Genomic DNA, 22,162 nt, shown 5'->3' with positions numbered 1-22,162 from the left:
TTGTTTGATGGTTATGTAGTAAAAACCGATGCTGTGTCGTCTCTTTTTGGAGCCTCTGGCACACAAGTGCCTGATCCAAGCCCTATCCTGTGCCTGTAGACGCCCTCTCCCCAGCCTGTCCCCCTTGAATGCTGCAGTACAGTGTGTTTATCTGTCCTTTGGTTGTGTCAGACACAGTCCCAGTGTTAATCATCCCTTTGGCAGGCTCATCCTGTATTAGTTTTACCCCTGATTCTCTGATTTTTCTTCTTTTTTTGGGTTTTACAGTGGGGCAAAAAAGTATTTAGTCAGCCACCAATTGTGCAAGTTCTCCCACTTAAAAAGACAAGAGAGGCCTGTAATTTTCATCACAGGTACACTTCAACTACAAGAGACAGAATGGGGGGAAAGAATCCAGGAAATCACATTGTAGGATTTTTAATTAATCAATTGGTAAATTCCTCGGTAAAATAAGTATTTGGTCACCTACAAACAAGCAAGATTTCTGGCTCTCACAGACCTGTAACTTCTTCTTTAAGAGGCTCCTCTGTCCTCCACTCGTTACCTGTATTAATGGCACCTGTTTGAACTCGTTATCAGTATAAAAGACACCTGTCCACAACCTCAAACAGTCACACTCCAAACTCCACTATGGCCAAGACCAAAGAGCTGTCAAAGGACACCAGAAACAAAATTGTAGACCTGCACCAGGCTGGGAAGACTGAATCTGCAATAGGTAAGCAGCTTGGTGTGAAGAAGTCAACTGTGGGAACAATTGTTAGAAAATGGAAGACATACAAGACCACTGATAATCTCCTGCGATCTGGGGCTCCACGCAAGATCTCACCCCGTGGAGTCAAAATGATCACAAGAACGGTGAGCAAAAATCCCAGAACCACACGGGGGGACCTAGTGAATGACCTGCAGAGAGCTGGGACCAAAGTAACAAAGGCTACCATCAGTAACACACTACGCCGCCAGGGACTCAAATCCTGCAGTGCCAGACGTGTCCCCCTGCTTAAGCCAGTACATGTCCAGGCCCGTCTGAAGTTTGCTAGAGAGCGTTTGGATGATCCAGAAGAGGACTGGGAGAATGGCATATGGTCAGATGAAACCAAAATAGAACTTTTTGGTAAAAACTCAACTTGTTGTGTTTGGAGGAGAAAGAATGCTGAGTTGCATCCAAAGAACACCATACCTACTGTGAAGCACGGGGGTGGAAACATCATGCTTTGGGGCTGTTTTTCTGCAAAGGGACCAGGACGACTGATCCGTGTAAAGGAAAGAATGAATGGGGCCATGTATCGTGAGATTTTGAGTGAAAACCTCCTTCCATCAGCAAGGGCGTTGAAGATGAAACGTGGCTGGGTCTTTCAGCATGACAATGATCCCAAACACACCGCCCAGGCAACGAAGGAGTGGCTTCGTAAGAAGCATTTCAAGGTCCCAGAGTGGCCTAGCCGGTCTCCAGATCTCAACCCCATAGAAAATCTTTGGAGGGAGTTGAAAGTCCGTGTTGCCCAGCGACAGCCCCAAAACATCACTGCTCTAGAGGAGATCTGCATGGAGGAATGGGCCAAAATACCAGCAACAGTGTGTGAAAACCTCGTGAAGACTTACAGAAAACGTTTGACCTCTGTCATTGCCAACAAAGGGTATATAACAAAGTATTGAGATGAACTTTTGTTATTGATTAAATACTTATTTTCCACCATAATTTGCAAATAAATTCTTTAAAAATCAGACAATGTGATTTTCTGGATTTTTTTCCCTCATTCTGTCTCTCATAGTTGAAGTGTACCTATGATGAAAATTACAGGCCTCTCTCATCTTTTTAAGTGGGAGAACTTGCACAATTGGTGGCTGACTAAATACTTTTTTGCCCCACTGTATAGTGTGTATTTGTGGTTTGGTTGGGGAGCGGGGCACAGGGCTGCACAATATATACAGAAAATCATAATGTATTGCGAATATGCTGATCAAAAATAAAAGTAGCAATAAAACACTTCAAGGCATTTTCCCCGTGATGGGGAAAATAACCGACGATTGCATGGTGTAATCAATCTCACAAGGTCGATTTTATTATTTCAGCACACGTCCCAATGTGTTTTATACCTCAGCAACTGGCGAACACTCGCGAGCATTTATGATACAACAGAGATGGACAGAGTACCCAACTTCATTACTTAAGTCAGAGTACAGATCCCAGCACTGGTTTAAGCAAGACAACAAAATTCAAGACCATCGCCTGACATTAAAACAAAAAAATTCCAACAATTTGTTGTGGACAATACTGTCCATCTCACAGGTCGTGTGTGAGAACGCGCGCAAGTGTCTGTATTCATGCGCATATGAATCTGCCTGTGCCATCATGGTGGTTTAACGTTAAGCTAGCTAGTCAGTGAAGCTCCACATGACATGCTAGCAAAATCTTTTCAAACTTGAACTCATTAGGTAGCTAACGCTACTAGAAAAGAAAGATTTCGACATCCTGTTTATTTGGCAAGATTATGCTACAACATATTTCTGAAAGGACTTAACGTTATTCATGTTAGCGTAACTCCGTTTTTACATGCTAACTAACGGTGTCCAAGTTAACTAAGCGATGTGTTCATGTTAACCGTGGACAAGGCTATGGCAACTTGGCGGGCAAATCTAGAGAAAGTCATTTGACTAACCAGACCGACCGCATAGCTACTGCAGCATTTACCGCTAGCTCTAAAAGCACAACTTCATTGCAAGCTTTCTCTTGGAATAACATTTTTACACACCTCAATATGCTTCCGCAGGCCAGACGGCGAGTTTTTGCCGGCCGTGATGTGGTTCGTTTCCGGCAAACGTTGAAAACGAAACAACTCTTTCATCCTTTCAGAAAACTGAAAAATGGGCTCTCGCTATCGCCATGAGTGCGTGCGTTCTCCAGAAGAACCGCCTTCTTCCATTCTGCCATCAACTGATCGTGTTCAAATAATGCTGCGGAGAAATCCTTGAGCTTGATTTTATCCAGTCTATGGACGTGACGTGACCCTAGTGATTCCTGATCGGCTGTCTCATACCCCTTTTCCACCAAATCAGTTCCAGGGCTGGTTCGGGGCCAGTGCTGGTGCTGGTTCACAGCTCGTTCAACTTGCGAGCCAGCTGAGAACCAGTTTGCTTTTCCATAGCTCACGGTGCTAAGGGAAGCCACATCAGTTACGTCGCTGTATACGTCAGTTACGTCGCTACGTTTGCATAAACCTTGGCGCGAATATCGAAGCAAAAACAACGCGGAAGAAGCAGCAGCAGCAACAATAATAATAATAATGGATGACTTCGCGTTTGTACAGCTGCGGCTTCTCGTCGCTTAAAAATGGCGATCTTTCGCGGTCTTGTTATTGTTGTTGGTCTTAACAACTCCGCCCCCCCGCTGACGTAAGCGGTTCTTTCCTCTGGCCCAGCAGAGAGTTGGTGCTAGCCTGGAACCGGTTTTTCTGGCCCCAGAGCCAGTTCTTTGTCAGTGGAAACAGAAAACCCGGTTCCAAACTAAGCACTGGCCCCGAACCAGCCCTGGAACTGCTTTGGTGGAAAAGGGGCATCAGTGTCACCTGGGGGAAAAAACCAATCACGTTTTAGCAAAGAAAAGAAAAAAAAATCCACTTTCAAAGCCGCTTCATAATAACGAGTAACGAGGACCTGGATAGAAATGTCATGAAGTGAAAAGTACGATATTTGTCTTTCAAATGTAGTGAAGTTAAAGTCATACGTTTCCAAAAAAAATACTCAAATAAAGTACAGGTACTCAAAAAGTGTACTTAAGTACGTACTTCGTTCCTGTCCACCTCTGTTATACGGTACAATGACACTTTTTATACATAGATAAGTGTTATTGAACATCCTTGAAGATGTTTTTTTTTCTTATCATTTTTCTTCTAGCAGCTATAAACACTCATCCCCGCACCAGCATTTCTTTTTACTTTCTCTCGACGTTTTAAAAAAAAAAAAAAGTACTGTAGCTGCTCATCTCATGTTACCAAGACAACACAAAGCACAAAGGCTTGAACAGTTTTACTTCTGACACTGGAGACTCCTTCCATAAGTGTAAACTAAATGTAAATCTTTTTACAAAAAACTTGAACATGTCATTAATGGCAGGGTTTTTTTTTTTAACTCAGTGCTGTGGTATAAAATGATCATATTATAGATATCAGCATTGACATTATGGTTGGTCCGTGATGTATGTAATGTGCAGCCCATGTATTTACGTGATGATCCAAATCTCTTGTGTGCTAGCATGTCGTTGATGAAAGCAAAAAAAAAAAAATCTCTTGTTTTTTTTTTTTTTTGGCATGTTCTGCCTTTATGGCGTTTATTTGACTAGTAAAGACTCCTGGGCGTGTCTTAATGTGTGTATGAATGACTTCTTTGTGCGCTCTTCCTCAGTTCTCTACTCATCATGTCTTCCCGTTGGCCACGCTGTGGGTGGAGCCAATGTCTGACGAGAACGCTGGCCTGTGAGTGAGCCGGTTAAATCGTACTCCCTTTCGAAAGAGTGTGTTACGGTTGCTGTTATAAAATGTGCTGTGGTATTTTTGTGTCGGGCAGGTACGGGTTGAAGTTGACCTCACCTGAAGAAAGCTTCACGCTGCTGGCTTCCTCGCCATCCGAAAAGGTAACATGACAATCAAATTTTACTCTTAATAAGTATAAAGTACATTCTGATATTGGAAAATAATCAACCTCAGTTACCTCATCCCGCTCTTAATTTTACTGTTTGCGTTTTTTCCCTGTGTGATCAGGCGAAGTGGTTGCGTGCTATAAATCAGGCAGTGGAGCAGGCACTGAGTGGGCCGGGGTTACACACAGCCCCGCCTATCTCTGGGACAGGATTAAGAGCGGACCCGCCCATTTCCCGAACTGCCTCCTACACCTTCTATAAGGACAGCAGGTTGAAGGACGCGATGTACGAGGGCCGCTGGGTGGCAGGCAAACCGCACGGGAGGTGGGTGTCTCAGAAAGGGGCGGAGCTATTGCGTATGACAAGAAGGAGCTGATCGGTTCTTTTTCTTCTGTGTTATAGGGGCGTGTTAAAATGGCCAGATGGAAGGATGTACACCGGGACGTTTAAGAACGGACTCGAGGATGGGTTGGTTGCAGATCATTTAATATGTTTATCGATAAACATCCGCACAAATAAAACGCAGCAGTATGGATTTTATTTATTTTTAATTTATTTGTTTTTCCAGATTTGGTGACTATATCGTTCCTAACAAGAATCTTAACAAGAGTGATCATTACCAGGGCCACTGGAAGGATGGCAAGATGCATGGATTTGGGACCTTCAGGTACTGAGTTCAGTGCGATATAACGCACACCAAGAAAGTGGTGCTATTATGAAGGAATAAAGCACGTTGTTGTTGTGCCGTTGTAGTAAATTAATCAACAGCAATGCGGGGTGATGAAGCGGAGTTAATGTTACCACCTGGAATATTTGAGCCATTGAGTATATTTGACTAAATATGACTTTCTTGGGCGGCACGGTGGTGTAGTGGTTAGCGCTGTCGCCTCACAGCAAGAAGGTCCGGGTTCGAGCCCCGTGGCCGGCGAGGGCCTTTCTGTGCGGAGTTTGCATGTTCTCCCCGTGTCCGCGTGGGTTTCCTCTGGGTGCTCCGGTTTCCTCCACAGTCCAAAGACATGCAGGTTAGGTTAACTGGTGACTCTAAGGGTGTATTCAGACCAGGATAGTTCGATAGTTCACTTGCTTTGGTCCGAACCAAATGTTTTGTTTTGTTTTTTTCATTTTGGTGCGGTTCGCTTTCACACTGTACATTTTAGTAAGCGGACCAAAATCTGTCAACAAAGCCACGCGCCCTGAGGTCGTTCAGCTATTGGTCAGAGACGACACGCGCACAAAGCGTTAAGTTCAAAAGTAGTCATGGAGGCTTTCCGTGCTGTTATTCTTTTTAATGTCATCAAAGCTTTATGTTTTTTCCAGTTTTTACTGTTTTCACAATTGTGCGATTACTATTGCCGCTTTTCCACTACAAACGCGGCTGAGTCGGGCTGAGCCGTGCCGTGCTGAGTCGAGCTGAGCGGGGCTATTGGAGTTGCATTTCGACTACAACCGCGCTGAACCGTGCTGGCTGGAAGTGGGTGGACACATTGGGTGGAGTTAGCGAAAGTGGGTGGACGTCACGTGATGTCGTTAAGCAGCGCAAACAGTGACATCAGTGAGCTTTTAAGCGGTAGTCTCACGACCCGGATAGTAAACAATAAACATGGACATGGAGTCGTTAGTGTTGCTGGTCTTGGTTCTGTGGCTTGTTGTCACCGACAACGCCAACAGATACTGGCAAGAGCGTATAGATGAGGCGAGGCGCATAAGGCTTCAGAAATTCTCGTAATTCGGAATTATTATTCTTCCAGGTTTCCGGTGTTTACAGATCCCAGCGTGCTCGCAGGGCGTGTGTGGGCATGTGAGGACACTCCTCCTCACCAATCAGTGCACAGGGGAGTGTCTGCTCACGCCCCCAGCCTCACTCGGCTCGCTTTGGCCCCACTCCAAAACCGTGCGAGATTTAGGGGCTAAGCAGGGCTGAAGCGAGCCGAGTCGTGCTGTTTTTTGGTAGTCGAAACGCGAGCCATGTTGGGCTGAAGCGAGCTGAAGTGAGCTGAAAAAGGGTAGTGGAAAAGGGCCATATGCTGCTGTACAAGTAATTTATCAACGACGATGACAAAGGGCAAGGCGGCTACGGAGGATAGCGCTGATGAGCGCACATCATGTTGTGACAGTTCTGGCTCTTCACGCAATAGATGAATTTCTTTTTTGCGTCGCTAGTACTGCCACTTTTTGAAAGGATGTCCCTGATTTTAATGTAGGTCTGACGGAGTTTCGTCACTTTTAGCCGACATTGTTCTGGGGAGCGCGTGAACCCCTTCTCCTTCATTTTCTCACTGAATACAGCAAACACGTCGGCATTTTTGTGTGTTCTCTCCAAAAGCTCAGATATGTGGACATCTGCCCATATATCCACAAGGGTACGCGTTTCTTCCTCGGCCCACGTTTGCCCCCTACTCATTTTTTGTACTCGCCTACCACTGGTGACTGAACGACCCTTGACAACCGAAACAGTGTTTGCACTTTGCGGTGGAGTGTCAAGACTCTGTTTCCCATAATGCTCGACAAACGACGGAAGCTCCCGAGGTACAAAAAAGCAAAACTGTCAGATTAGGTCCAGTCTGCTTTCACACCTCCAAAAGATCCGCACCAGAGTTCCTTTGGTCCGGACCGAGTTCGGTGGTTTGTATTCAGACCAACCCAAAAGGTCCGGACCAAGGGAAATTTGGTTCGTTTGGTCCGGACCAAACAACGTAGGTGTGAATACGCCCTAAATTGAGCGTAGGTGTGAATGTGAGTGTGAATGGTTGTCTGTGTCTATGTGTCAGCCCTGTGATGACCTGGCGACTTGTCCAGGGTGTACCCCGCCTTTCGCCCGTAGTCAGCTGGGATAGGCTCCAGCTTGCCTGCGACCCTGTAGAAGGATAAAGCGGCTAGAGATAATGAGATGAGATGAGATGACTGACTTGATTTTCTTAAAAAATGTACGTCCTGAAGTCTTTTATTCCTTTTAAACTACAGCAGTTTATCAGTTTTTATGCCTCCGCCACCGTAAGGTGCAGGAGGCATTATGTTTTCGGGTTGTCCGTCTGTCCGTGCGTCCGCCTGTCCGTCCCGAAACCTTGTAAACGCGATATCTCCAAGGCTAATGAAAGGAATTTCACCAAACTTTCACCATTTGTGCGCTTTGGGACAAGCATGAACTGATTAGATTTTGAGATCGAAAGGTCTAAGGTCAAGGTCACTGTGAGGTCAAATGTCTGTCCGAAAACCTTGTGAACACAATATCTTCAAGGCGAATGAAAGGTATTTCACCAAACTTTCGCCATTTGGGGACAAAGATAAACTGATTAGATTTTGAGATCAAAAGGTCCAAGGTCAAGGTCACTGTGAGGTGAAGTGTCTGTCCGAGAACCTTGTGAACACAATATCTCCAAGGCTGATACAAGTCATTTCACCAGGTCAAGATTACTGTGAGGTCAAATGTACATCCCCAAATCACAACTTAATAAGGCGTGTAGTCTACCAGGCGGAGGCATCCCCATCGACGCAGTTGGCATCGAGTTCTATCTAGTTCGTTCATTAATGAATGACGCGTCATGATTTATGATTTATTTTTTTTTCTTTTCCCCTCCCCTCATTTCATGTTCATGAATTGAGTTCCATGACGAGTGTGTGTGTGATTATAGGTACGCCACAGGAGAAGTGTACGAGGGTTCGTTTCAAGATAACATGCGTCACGGCCATGGCATGCTGAGGAGCGGCAAACTCAACTCCACCTCCCCCAGCGTCTTCATCGGCCAGTGGCTGAACGACAAGAAAACTGGCTACGGCGTGTTTGATGACATCACAAGGTGGGAGGACGGTTTAGCTCGCATTCAACCCACTGCGATATTTGCATGATTTGATGCATTTCACTGCTGTAACATGACTGGCTCATGGAATAATTATATGAATGAGCAGGTGTACCTAATAAAGTGGACGGTCAGAGTACGATATATACAGTGGTGCTTGAAAGTTTGCGAGCCCTTTAAAATTTTCTATATTTCTGAATAAATATGACCGAAAACATCATCAGATTTTCACACAAGTCCTAAAAGTAGATAAAGAGAACCCAGTTAAACAAATGAGACAAAAATAATTATACTTGGTCATTTATTTATTGAGGAAAATGATCCAATATTACATATCTGTGAGTGGCAAAAGTATGTGAACCTTTGCTTTCAGTATCTGGTGTGACCCCCTTGTGCAGCAATAACTGCAACTAAACGTTTGCGGTAACTGTTGATCAGTCCTGCACACCGGCTTGGAGGAATTTTAGCCCGTTCCTCCGTACAGAACAGCTTCAACTCTGGGATGTTGGTGGGTTTCCTCACATGAACTGCTCGCTTCAGGTCCTTCCACAACATTTCGATTGGATTAAGGTCAGGACTTTGACTTGGCCATTCCAAAACATTCACTTTATTCTTCTTTAACCATTCTTTGGTAGAACGACTTGTGTGCTTAGGGTCGTTGTCTTGCTGCATGACCCACCTTCTCTTGAGATTCAGTTCATGGACAGATGTCCTGACATTTTCCTTTAGAATTCGCTGGTATAATTCAGAATTCATTGTTCCATCAACGATGGCAAGCCGTCCTGGCCCAGATGCAGCAAAACAGGCCCAAACCACGATACTACCACCACCGTGTTTCACAGATGGGATAAGGTTCTTATGCTGGAATGCAGTGTTTTTCCTTTCTCCAAACATAACGCTTCTCATTTAAACCAAAAAGTTCTATTTTGGTCTCATCCATCGACAAAACATTTTTCCAATCACCTTCTGGCTTGTCCACGTGATCTTTAGCAAACTGCAGACGAGCAGCAATGTTCTTTTTGGAGAGCAGTGGCTTTCTACTTGCAACCCTGCCATGCACACCATTGTTGTTCAGTGTTCTCCTGATGGTGGACTCATGAACATGAACATTAGCCAACGTGAGAGAGGCCTTCAGTTGATTAGAAGTTACCCTGGGGTCCTTTGTGACCTCGCCAACTATTACACGCCTTGCTCTTGGAGTGATCTTTGTTGGTCGACCACTCCTGGGGAGGGTAACAATGGTCTTGAATTTCCTCCATTTGTACACAATCTGTCTGACTGTGGATTGGTGGAGTCCAAACTCTTTAGAGATGGTTTTGTAACCTTTTCCAGCCTGATGAGCATCAACGATGCTTTTTCTGAGGTGCTCAGAAATCTCCTTTGTTCGTGCCATGATACACTTCCACAAACGTGTTGTGAAGATCAGACTTTGCTAGATCCCTGTTCTTGAAATAAAACAGGGTGCCCACTCACACCTGATTGTCATCCCATTGATTGAAAACACCTGACTCTAATTTCACCTTCAAATTAACTGCTAATCCTAGAGGTTCACATACTTTTGCCACTCACAGATATGTAATATCGGATCATTTTCCTCAATAAATAAATGACCAAGTATAATATTTTTGTCTCATTTGTTTAACTGGGTTCTCTTTATCTACTTTTAGGACTTGTGTGAAAATCTGATGATGTTTTAGGTCATATTTATGCAGAAATATAGAAAATTCTAAAGGGTTCACCAACTTTCAAGCACCACTGTATTTGAAACAAGAGTATTTTTATTCAGGGTACATCCTTGGTATCTCTGAGGCACTTGTATGTTCTGAACATTTCATAATAATTTTAGATGTGTGTGTTTAATATCAGAGGAGAGAAGTACATGGGTGTATGGCAGGATGATCAGAAGCAGGGGAACGGCGTTATCGTCACACAGTTTGGTCTCTACTATGAAGGAGCTTTCAGCAACAATAAAATGATGGTAAGACCTGAACATAAACTTCTCCTAAACTTTGCTGTCGCACATCGTTACTTTTTCTGTTACCGATCTGTCTTTTTCTTTTCTCGCTCACGCACTCAGGGGACAGGCGTTTTACTTTCAGAAGACGACACCACCTTTGAGGGGGATTTCTCAGAAGACTGGACACTTAATGGAAAGGTGATTTCAAAATTTCTCTCTCCATGAACTAAAAAAATTTCTGAATGAGAACGAAGAATCAAGAGTGAACAGTCAAAAGCAGAAATTTGCATACATGTTGATATTCATGAAAAAAGTCATCTCCGATTTTTATTCAATAAAACGAAAGCTACAGTTATTTTTAAACAGTCGATATCCTCTAGTCCGGGATTTCCAACCATTTTGGCAGCTGAACTTGAATTATTTGCCTGAAGTCGGGTAATATTAAGTGAAACTTTTTTGTAATAAATGCTGCATTATTTATTTATTTATTTATTACCTTTATTTCTTTTTAGTTAATATCATCTTGACATTCCCATCACTCACAAACCCCCTGTTTTTGGAAAATGCTACTCTGGTTAATTTATATAAAAATGGCTTATTTAGGAATCTAATGACTTTGAGCAGACATGTTGACTGCTTTAAACTGTAAATAAATAAATAAATAACGAGATTAAATCGGCTCTTGAGTTCAAGTTAAAAATGAGAGCGATCACAGAAACCGCTGTTACAAGCTGATCTAAAACGGGGAAAGTTCAAATATTGAAATTTTGAAAAACTCCATAACGGCACCAATCTGAAAGTTGTTTGTCATATTCAGAAATTGAATAACTTTTGCTTTTAAATACCTCGTGTGCAGTTTTTTTTTTTTTTTTTTTTCCCCCGTTGGCCGAAAGGCCCAGAGGGATATTATGTCATGGCGATGTCCGTCTGTCTGTCTGTCCATCCTTCCCGGGAAGGGCGCTCACCTTCTGAAATCAACTCCTCTCACAATTTTTGGACGAATTTCACCAAACTTGACAAAAGGCCTTGTTATATGTCGATAATGCGCATATTGTTATTTTGTTCAATTCAGTCGCATTTTACCAGAGTTGCAGCCCTTGATTTAAAAAAAATTATACTTTCACAATTTCATGAAGGTGTGCTTGCGTTCTGACATCAACTCCTCACAATTTTTGGACGAATTTCTCCAAGCTTGGCAAAAGGCCTTGTTATATGACGGTAATACGCATGTTGCGGTTTAATTTCTTTTGTGTAAATTTGACCGGAGTTTTGACCCTTGATTAAATAACTTTTGACAATTTCATGAGGGTGTATGTTCTTCTGAAATCAAATCCTCTCACAATTTGTGGAGGAATTTCACCAAACTTGGCAAAAGGCTTTGTTATATGAGAGTTATACGCAGATTGAAATTTTGTTTAATTTGGGCAAATTTTACCAGAGTTATGCCCTTGATTATTAACAAACTTGTACTTTGGCAATTTCATCAAGGTGTGGTTGCTTTCGGAAATCAACTTCCCTCACAATTTTTGGAGGAATTTCACAAAACTCAACTGGATTCTTTGTTACATGTCGGTAATACGTACTGTATATTTCAATTTTTTTCATTTCAGTCGCATTTTACCAGAGTTATGGCCGAGTTGCCAGCGGGGGATATTGTGCTCTCGGAGCACTCTTGTTTGGACCATGTTGCTGCTTGTGATATTAAAGAAGCATCTGTAAAACTTATAAATTAAAAAAAAAACATATTGGATGTTTTGGTTTCATTAGTTTAAAGTAGGGGTCCGCATTTTTTTTTTTTTGCGGAAATCTGTATCGTTTTCCTTTGTAGCACAAGTATGTTTTAAGTTGACGCTTCAAAAAATGTTCAATTCAACAAGCTCCACAACTTGAAAAGTGTTCTGTTTTGGAAACATTCCTGACCCACCGTCTCTCCAGGGCACTCTGACGATGCCCAACGGCGACTACATCGAGGGTTCCATCAGCGGGGTGTGGGGAACCGGCCTGAAGATATCAGGGTCCTACTCCAAACCCAACCTGTATGACTCGGACAAGGATAAGACCCGTGCGCTGTACGTTTATTCGACATGTTCAATGTTGAAATTATCAATGCTGAAATTATGGGATGCCAATATGTGGTGTTTTTGGATGCGTGTGTGTGAGAGCAGTAAACTGGGTCGTTTCTCTGTGCACCCTGAGGAGAAGTGGAAGGCAGTATTTGGGGAGTGCTGGAGCCAGTTGGGATGCGACACACCAGGACAGGGAGAGACCAGGGTGGCCTGGGACAATGTCGCTATAGCACTGACCACTAACAGGAGACAGCACAGGGACAGGTACAGTCTGACTCAGGACTGGGAAGCAGTGTTCCTGTTAGTTCGGAAAAACGTTTGTGTGTAAATAGACACAAAATATACAGAACCATCCAGAGTGTGTGTGTACAAAGCTGTGTGTGTTTTGTTGTAGTCCTGAGCTGCTGACCCGTTCCCATAACAAAACTCTGGAGAGCCTGGAGTTCATCCCTCAGCATGACGGGCCTGTTACCCTGGGGAAGTACGACACCATTCGCCGCTACCTCATCAAGGTCAGTCCTGTACACTGTCCTGACTACAGTGTCGACAAGAACGGCTCTGTAACGTACCTGACGTTTGACCTTTGGTCCCAGGCATGTGACACGCCGCTGCACCCACTGGGCCGGTTGGTGGAGACGTTGGTAGCCGTGTACCGGATGACGTACGTGGGCGTCGGCGCAAACCGCAGGCTGCTGCAGCAGGCCGTCAACGAGATCAAATCCTACCTCAGCCGGATCTTTCAGATTGTCAGGTCTGTTCGAGTGTGTGTGGTTTTTAAAGGAGAAATGAAGGCAAATATCAAAAATTCTATTTATCTCCTTTAATTAAATACAGGAATGCATTTTTGGTCGCTATTTTGTCACTGCTATAGCAAGTTATGAGTGTTTTGAAATACGCTATGTACGGTAACATATCAGTCCGTATGTCAAAGCAAGGGCCGTAAACGAGATTCGTTGAGACCCGTGCGAAACATCGTAGGACGGAAGTAAAACGTACAGCGGAAATCAAAGCGACCGACATCTGCCATCGTTCCGTGTCTGAAATCGCTCACTCGTTCACTACTCCCTGTACAGGGAATTACTATATAGAGGACTACATCATGAGCTCATTGGTAAAATAAAAAAAAAACGCTTTCGATCACTAGTCCTTCGCGCTGGTATTTACGCCATTACCGTCGCACAATTAAAATGTGCTGGATCAGTCGGCTGGTGGGTTTTCATTCAAAATAATAAACGCATGTATTTTTGTGATACTGACCGCATTTCCAACGTTGAAAGAACTGCATCTTTCAGTTCTTTAAAATCAAGGCTGAATACTTTTCTTTCTTCTTTGCCGCTGCCTTTTATTAAATCAAATTTGAGACTTGATTTCTTTCAGCGCGACCGCAATGCATGATGGGATATATTGCTTTGGTTAGTGACCATCGGCGTACACTACTTTTCCTGATGCACTGTGGGATGCTTTGAGTGCACAATATAGGGTGTAAATAATCCTCATGAAGGTTTCGGACGGCACTACAAAATGGCGTCCTCGATATATAGTGATTAGGGAGCGATTTCGGACACGGGTTGTCAAAAGACGCGCGCGGCCTCTTTCGAATGCTGATGTAATCAAGCTGGAAGTTTTGTTTGTTTTGATAGTAATCGGGGAAGTTTGAAAAAAGTAGGCAGTAATCGTCATTTAAACTCGTTTTTGTTCGATATTTCGTTTGGAAAACAGTTTTCAAAATGGCGGCGCTGACACCTGGTTGACGCTTCACGTTTTGAAGTCTCGTGAAGATCGCGCGGATAAACGATGCCTGCCGTGGACCAAACGAACTAAATTCAACACGGCTAAAAACCCGAATAGGCCGATAAGTATAATATTTACAGTGGGGCAAAAAAGTATTTAGTCAGCCACCAATTGTGCAAGTTCTCCCACTTAAAAAGATGAGAGAGGCCTGTAATTTTCATCATAGGTACACTTCAACTATGAGAGACAGAATGAGAAAAAAAATCCAGAAAATCACATTGTCTGATTTTTAAAGAATTTATTTGCAAATTATGGTGGAAAATAAGTATTTGGTCAATAACAAAAGTTCATCTCAATACTTTGTTATATACCCTTTGTTGGCAATGACAGAGGTCAAACGTTTTCTGTAAGTCTTCACAAGGTTTCCACACACTGTTGCTGGTATTTTGGCCCATTCCTCCATGCAGATCTCCTCTAGAGCAGTGATGTTTTGGGGCTGTCGCTGGGCAACACGGACTTTCAACTCCCTCCAAAGATTTTCTATGGGGTTGAGATCTGGAGACTGGCTAGGCCACTCCAGGACCTTGAAATGCTTCTTACGAAGCCACTCCTTCGTTGCCCGGGCGGTGTGTTTAGGATCATTGTCATGCTGAAAGACCCAGCCACGTTTCATCTTCAATGCCCTTGCTGATGGAAGGAGGTTTTCACTCAAAATCTCACGATACATGGCCCCATTCATTCTTTCCTTTACACGGATCAGTCGTCCTGGTCCCTTTGCAGAAAAACAGCCCCAAAGCATGATGTTTCCAACCCCATGCTTCACAGTAGGTATGGTGTTCTTTGGATGCAACTCAGCATTCTTTCTCCTCCAAACACGACAAGTTGAGTTTTTTTTTTTTTTTTTTTGAACTTTAATTTTTTATTAAACAACACAGTACAGAACATGAAATTCCTTGACAAGACTATATAATAAGCCTAGCAGTGTAAATAACAAACATATTTGACCCTGCAGCACTCAGAGAGCAAAAAAAAACAAAACATCAAGGCACATAATTTGGGTTTTCTCTCAAGTAAAGAGGTAATCTACTACAGGTGACCATCTCCTCAAAAAGACATCAGACCTCAATTGTAGTTGAGCAGACAAAGCCTCCATTTCATACACCTCCCTCAGCTTCTGTTTCCACTGAGTAACTGTTTGTGGCTGTGGGTTCCTCCAATTTAATGTCACTATTTTTCTTGCTGTCATCAATAGTATATGCAACAAATACTGTTGGTCTTTAGTGTACATGTTTTCAGGAGTCCGATCGAGTAGGAATTGACTTGGGTTAAATGATAAGTCAATGTCCAAAATTTTATCTATCTCATTCTTTATGCCCTGCCAGAAAAAAATGATCTCTGGGCAATCCCAGAATATATGTGAATGGTCTCCGACCTTTCCACACTCCCTCCAGCAGTTCATTACATCAGGATCATTTATAAATGTTGAAACCACCAGGGGTGTCTTAAAGAATCTTGTCTTCATCTTCCAATCAAACTCCTTCCACATGTTACTATTAATGCCCTTGTGACATCTCATACATATTTTTTCCCATTCATCGTCCTCAATCACGATGTTTAGTTCTAGCTCCCATTTCCTTTTAATGTAAAAAGTATTACCTGGTATGTCCAACATCAAGTTTCGATAAATATGAGAGACATGATTTTTGGTAGGTGACTTATGTTTGATTATATTAATGAAGTATTTTTCCATGTTTGTTGGACTATTTTTAATTGTATTCCAATCTTTATGGTTCATAATGTAATGCCTAATCTGAAAATACCTATACATATCAGTTTGGGCTAATAAGAATTTATCCTGGAAATATGAAAATGGCTGTAAAATATTATCACAAAATAATTGATCAATAATCTTTAAGTCTATTTGTGCCCATCTCTTAAAAGTGATATCAGTAATTGAAGGTGGAAATTCTGGGTTTCCAACTATTTGCATGGCCCTCGAAAGGGCATCTGTCCCCCTAATTCTCTTTTGAACTGTCAACCACACATTTAAAGTGTGTTTCACCCATATATTCTTAACTGTCACCTTCTTTTGAGACTGCTTACTAAGGAAAGCCAAAACAGATAAAGGTATGCCTGGTAGTGAATTTTGTTCTATATCAACCCATCCTGTCTCTGTGTCCGTACTAATCCAGGCTACTCAAGTTGAGTTTTTACCAAAAAGTTCTATTTTGGTTTCATCTGACCATATGACATTCTCCCAATCCTCTTCTGGATCATCCAAATGCTCTCTAGCAAACTTCAGACGGGCCTGGACATGTACCGGCTTAAGCAGGGGGACACGTCTGGCACTGCAGGATTTGAGTCCCTGGCGGCGTAGTGTGTTACTGATGGTAGCCTTTGTTACTTTGGTCCCAGCTCTCTGCAGGTCATTCACTAGGTCCCCCCGTGTGGTTCTGGGATTTTTGCTCACCGTTCTTGTGATCATTTTGACCCCACGGGGTGAGATCTTGCGTGGAGCCCCAGATCGAGGGAGATTATCAGTGGTCTTGTATGTCTTCCATTTTCTAATAATTGCTCTCACAGTTGATTTCTTCACACCAAGCTGCTTACCTATTGCAGATTCAGTCTTCCCAGCCTGGTGCAGGTCTACAATTTTGTTTCTGGTGTCCTTTGACAGCTCTTTGGTCTTGGCCATAGTGGAGTTTGGAGTGTGACTGTTTGAGGCTGTGGACAGGTGTCTTTTATACTGATAACGAGTTCAAACAGGTGCCATTAATACAGGTAACGAGTGGAGGACAGAGGAGCCTCTTAAAGAAGAAGTTACAGGTCTGCGAGAGCCAGAAATCTTGCTTGTTTGTAGGTGACCAAATACTTATTTTACCGAGGAATTTCCCAATTAATTCATTAAAAATCCTACAATGTGATTTCCTGGATTCTTTCCCCCCATTCTGTCTCTCATAGTTGAACTGTACCTATGATGAAAATTACAGGCCTCTCTCATCTTTTTAAGTGGGAGAACTTGCACGATTGGTGGCTGACTAAATACTTTTTTGCCCCACTGTAATTGCAATTAGTTGCCAATACGAGTCACGATATAAGGTTAGTAAAACCGAAAACGTAATTGAATAACACGTTAATTAAGAAATAAAGCAAGTTTAAAAATGACTTAGGTTCTCCTTTAACGTGTTTAAATGGGGTTTGGTGGTTTAGTAGGTTACCATTGGAAATTCTTAACGTTTTCACAACACGTAATTTGTTCCTTGTTTATTGTAAAAAAAAAAAAGGTAATAAGGATACAAGAATTAAAGCGTAATGTAAAACCTAACGTGTGCAGTAAATGATAAAAGGCTAAATTTTGAATAGTTTTCAATAAAAAAAAAAAAGTTGACGTTTCTTTTGACAGCCGTATTCCGTAAAGATTTTCTCTAACTGTGATGTGTGTTGTAGGTTTCTGTTTCCTGATCTTCCAGACGAAGGCGGGTTGCTGGTTGAGGCTCCAAACGAAAAGAAGGAATCGAAGTCGACTAGCAGTGAGCTCGAGTCTCCAAAACCAGGGTGAGAATCAGGACACGCGCATCGCGCTTGATGATTTATTTATTAAACAACGATCCGTCCTACTTTGCATCTCCTTTCAAGTTGCATTTAAGGTTGTGTAACGTATCTGTTGCTGTTACAGCAGGTACACTACCGGACAATTTTGTGTTTTCCATGAAAAGTCACACTTTTATTTCCCACCATAAGTTGTAAAATGAATAAAAAATATAGTCGAGACATTTTTCTGGCCATTTTGAGCATTTAATCGACCCCACAAATGTGATGCTCCAGAAACTCCATCTGCTCAAAGGAAGGTCAGTTTTATAGCTTCTCTAAAGAGCTAAACTGTTTTCAGCTGTGCTAACATGATTGTACAAGGGTTTTCTAATCATCCATTAGCCTTCTGAGGCAATGAGCAAACACATTGTACCATTAGAACACTGGAGTGAGAGTTGCTGGAAATGGGCCTCTATACACCTATGGAGATATTGCACCAAAAACCAGACATTTGCAGCTAGAATAGTCATTTACCACATTAGCAATGTATAGAGTGGATTTCTGATTAGTTTAAAGTGATCTTCATTGGAAAGAACAGTGCTTTTCTTTCAAAAATAAGGACATTTCAAAGTGACCCCAAACTTTTGAACGGTAGTGTATAGACCCTTTTCAGTCACGTGACCTTCGTAAACGCGACCGCCATTTTGGACATGTAGTGGACTTCGGCTCGAATCGGTTTGAATGCGAGGAAGGCGACAAACGAAAAACATAAAAGAAAAAGGAGCGAGATGCAGAAAACACCTTCACTATCCAGCGACGTAGGGCATTTACAGGGCGAGCAGAGGGAGAGGTATTTGCAAAAATTGAGGTTAGCAGGCTTAGAGAACGACGTTTACCTGCTTCCACCAGGATTGTTCACTGACGTACGGAAGTACACGAAGCCCTCGTCTTTACCTGACTTCGGCCCACATGACCTGTATACCTATGTCATTAAAAACCCATCGCCATACACATACACGCCAACGTCCGAGGTTCCGGAGCGCGCTGCTTAATTTGAGGGGAACCTCGGCCGGAGCACTCCGGGAGCAAGCCGGCGCGCGCTGCTTAATTTGAGGGGGAGCAAGCCGGAGCGCACTCCGGAACCTCGGACATTGGCTCCGGCAGCTATTTATACTGGATCCGGTGTAAATAGCTGCCGGATCATAATTACAGTAAACTAGTAAATCCAGTAAAGGAAAAACTTGAGACTGAAAGGTTTTAACAGTCATCCAAATGACTGAACGTAAACATTGCTACAGTAACATACCAGCTACTATGTTGTTGACATTAGCTAGTCAACAATAGCTACTACAGAAGAACAAAGAGGTTACAATGGGTTATTTTAACCTATTTGGTTACACGCTCGCCGCCACAGAATGTTAACAGCAATGTAATGCCTTTTCTGGCTAATTTTATACGTCTTACCTCCAACAAAGTGGTCACTACACAAGCGTTGGTATGCCGAGGGCTGCCAATCTGTTAATGGCCGCTATCCATCTTCTCCGTCGGGATCCGATAAAATGATAAACCTTGCCTTGTTTGTTGATGGTTACTACATCCAGGTGCACAACAATATAGTGGCATGATGGAAGTCTTGCTGAAAGTAAAAACTTTCTTTGCTGCCGTTCCTCAATGCTGGCTGTGGTAAACTACTGGTAGTACACGTCCAAAATGGCGGCCGCGTTTGTCGTGACGTCACGTGAAAAGGATCTATATAGCAGTTCCATCATCAGTCTCTTGAAGACATGACCGTTCATAATAAGACATGCAGCTGGTCATGTTGGTTTTATTTCCAAAGAGTGTCAGAAAACTTAACGTTAAAGCTTAACCTCGGCAGGCGTGTGGTCAGCAGCTCAGCCCTGCTCCTGCCCGTCTTGTTGCCGCGTCTCTACCCGCCTCTCTTCACGCTGTATGCTCTGGACAAGGAGAAAGAAGACGACGTGTACTGGGACTGTGTGTTGCGTCTTAACAAGCAGCCCGACCTCGCTCTTCTCGCTTTTCTCGGTGTACAACAGTGAGTGTATATACGTGTGCACACAAATAAATCTACACAAGCACTCATGATATGATATGATATTGTCTGTCCAGTCACATTCATCAACATTTCTGCTTTTGTAGGAAATTCTGGCCTGTAAGCATCACAGCACACGGGGAAAAGCAAAAGGTAGATTTTTTTTTTTTTTTTCTACACCATTTCTTACTGGGACATGAGTGAAATTTGGTAAATACGTCCTGTGTTTGTGTGTAGGTCCAACCCAGCACTAAAGATGCCTGTTTTGCTTCAGCTGTGGAGACCCTGCAGCAAATCAGGTTAGAAATCCTGTATGGTGCTGGTGATGAGCTATAAAGCTCCACTTTTAGCATCGTTCAGCTTTCAGAGTTTCATCACCATGTTTGTCCTTCAGCACGACGTTCACTCCTTCGGACAAGCTGCAGGTCATCCAGCTGACCTTCGAGGAGATAACCCACGAGGTGCTTGCCTTACTCAAACAGGACTTCCTGTGGTCCATGGATGATCTGTTTCCCGTTTTTCTCTACGTGGTGCTGCGTGCTCGGTAACACACGTAGTGGTGTTTAGCTTCCCCGCACAACCCTGTGTAGTTAAGAGCGAGTTATTTCATTAATGGTACACTCTGAATCCAGCATGATTTGATGTTTATTCCTTCTCAGAATAAGGAACCTGGGGTCAGAGGTCAGTCTGATAGAGGACCTCATGGACCCGTGTGTGCAGCACGGAGAGCACGGCATCATGTTCACCACATTAAAGGTAATGCACAAAACAAACGTGTGCGCACACAGAGTTCAAACGAAAACGTCTGAATTGGTTTCTCCGTCCTGTCAGGCGTGTTATTATCAGATTCAGCATGAGAAGATCACATAAGGAGCACGTCGATGAGCCGGGTGACCGACAGACGGATCGGCTGCATACCGTCATGACGGACATGACGTGATGAGCTGAGCCAGGATCACGATGCAGCTGCCTGACCGGGGAAAGCTCTTCATCGTTCCTGTGTCCTTTTTTTTTTTTCTTGGGTAGTAATGTAATTTAGACCTTAACCTTCAATTGTACTCCACTATCTCGGTATGGATTTTCTCTTTAAAGCGGTGATCCTTCTAGGTCCCCCCCCATATGAATGTGACACAGGCTGAAGTCATTTCTGTGAGGAAAATTCTGGACACATACAGGACACGTGATACTGCTGGAGGGTGCCATTTTTTTTTCTCTCTCTCTTTCTTTACACATATATTCCTCAGCGTAAAACCAGAGATTAACAAATCCTGTGTTAAATAGCACTGACGGTTGATGTTTGCATATTTACGTACATGAAGGAGCGATCGGATGACGTTGGTGGTCACATGCTGCTCCAACAGCCAATCAGATGCATGGAATTTTGACCTGCTGGATTCCGTCGAAGACGTTTTATCATATGCACAGTTTTGGTTGTTTTGTTTTTTCCCCTTCTTGTTGAGCACTATTTAAACGGTACAGTTGAGACTTGAAGTGTTTCCACTTTGTTTTATTTTTGCAGTTTTCATGCGACGGTCCTATTATTTGTATTTTTTTAGACACCATGTTGACTAGAAACCTAGTACTAAACGTTTAATTATTTCACAGCAGCACACTTCTTCTATTTATCTGTTAATATATATATATTTTGTGGGTCCTTATGTGACAGTCGTATGTGTGTGTGTGTGTGTGTGTGTGTGTGTGTTGCATACAGCAATACCTTTTACAGTATTCTGAACTGGCCGTGATATCAACGCGATCGTTTTTAATAGCTGAGGTTTTATTTATTTAAGATCAAGACGTCCAGTTGCAATGATAAATCTGTACAATACCTGTGGATAATCTCATACCGTGTATTGACCCTCGTCTTACTGAAGTAACGAAATGACCGATGGTGCAGACGGAGAAGTGAATCCCGTATAGCGTTGAAGCAAAGTTTGCTTTGCAGCGAGATGATGTTCCAGTCAAACAGGCCGAAAGAGACCGACCGACTGACTGATTATTTCTTCCAGATTATGACGGAATTGAACTTTCTTCAGTTCTACGTTGTACTTCCAGCTCACTTTTTTTGTGCTTGACTGTGTAAATGTTGTCTTTCCAAGACATTGTGATGGTTTGTCCAGTTGGTGCTTTCTGTCCACAACTGTCTTTGTACCTACAGAGGGCAATAAAGTGGCTGATGGAATATTTTCATGCGTTTCTGTCCATTTTTTGGGTTGCACCATGTCATGTGTGTATTATTTCATTAGTTGATCCTTATTGGCCTTGTATTTATCAGTATGCAAATAAACCTCATAATACAGGGGGCTAGAACCTACGTTCTTGGAAAACAAATGGTTCTTGACATGAACCCTGCTGCCACACCAGCCCCTTCTGGATAAGATTTGAAGAACCCTGCTTTAA

The 22,162-nt window shown here is 42.9% G+C and overlaps 1 protein-coding gene across 5 annotated transcripts in view; it reads left to right on the top strand.

Annotated features, from left to right (window-relative positions):
- The window catches only part of als2b (alsin Rho guanine nucleotide exchange factor ALS2 b), a 52,005-nt gene extending 30,057 nt beyond the window's left edge, over positions 1-21,948 (top strand). For all 5 annotated transcript variants that reach the window (XM_060918758.1, XM_060918757.1, XM_060918760.1 and 2 more), the window contains exons 17-35: positions 4,399-4,469; positions 4,561-4,627; positions 4,755-4,957; positions 5,036-5,101; positions 5,202-5,300; positions 8,263-8,427; positions 10,294-10,405; positions 10,505-10,582; positions 12,320-12,453; positions 12,550-12,714; positions 12,845-12,962; positions 13,044-13,201; positions 17,629-17,736; positions 19,589-19,765; positions 19,870-19,915; positions 20,000-20,061; positions 20,157-20,306; positions 20,422-20,518; positions 20,594-21,948. In XM_060918758.1, coding sequence (XP_060774741.1) covers positions 4,399-4,469; positions 4,561-4,627; positions 4,755-4,957; positions 5,036-5,101; positions 5,202-5,300; positions 8,263-8,427; positions 10,294-10,405; positions 10,505-10,582; positions 12,320-12,453; positions 12,550-12,714; positions 12,845-12,962; positions 13,044-13,201; positions 17,629-17,736; positions 19,589-19,765; positions 19,870-19,915; positions 20,000-20,061; positions 20,157-20,306; positions 20,422-20,518; positions 20,594-20,632 — 2,115 coding nt within the window. In that variant the 3' untranslated portion in view covers positions 20,633-21,948. The remainder of the gene's footprint in view (positions 1-4,398; positions 4,470-4,560; positions 4,628-4,754; positions 4,958-5,035; positions 5,102-5,201; positions 5,301-8,262; positions 8,428-10,293; positions 10,406-10,504; positions 10,583-12,319; positions 12,454-12,549; positions 12,715-12,844; positions 12,963-13,043; positions 13,202-17,628; positions 17,737-19,588; positions 19,766-19,869; positions 19,916-19,999; positions 20,062-20,156; positions 20,307-20,421; positions 20,519-20,593) is intronic.
- The last annotated feature ends 214 nt before the right edge of the window (positions 21,949-22,162 follow it).

The sequence above is a fragment of the Neoarius graeffei genome, chromosome 4 (genome assembly GCF_027579695.1).
Source record: "Neoarius graeffei isolate fNeoGra1 chromosome 4, fNeoGra1.pri, whole genome shotgun sequence".
In the NCBI taxonomy this organism is placed as follows: Eukaryota; Metazoa; Chordata; class Actinopteri; order Siluriformes; family Ariidae; genus Neoarius; species Neoarius graeffei.
The sequence above is the reverse complement of the archived record's forward strand: the minus strand, read 5'-3'. Positions and strand labels throughout refer to the sequence as shown.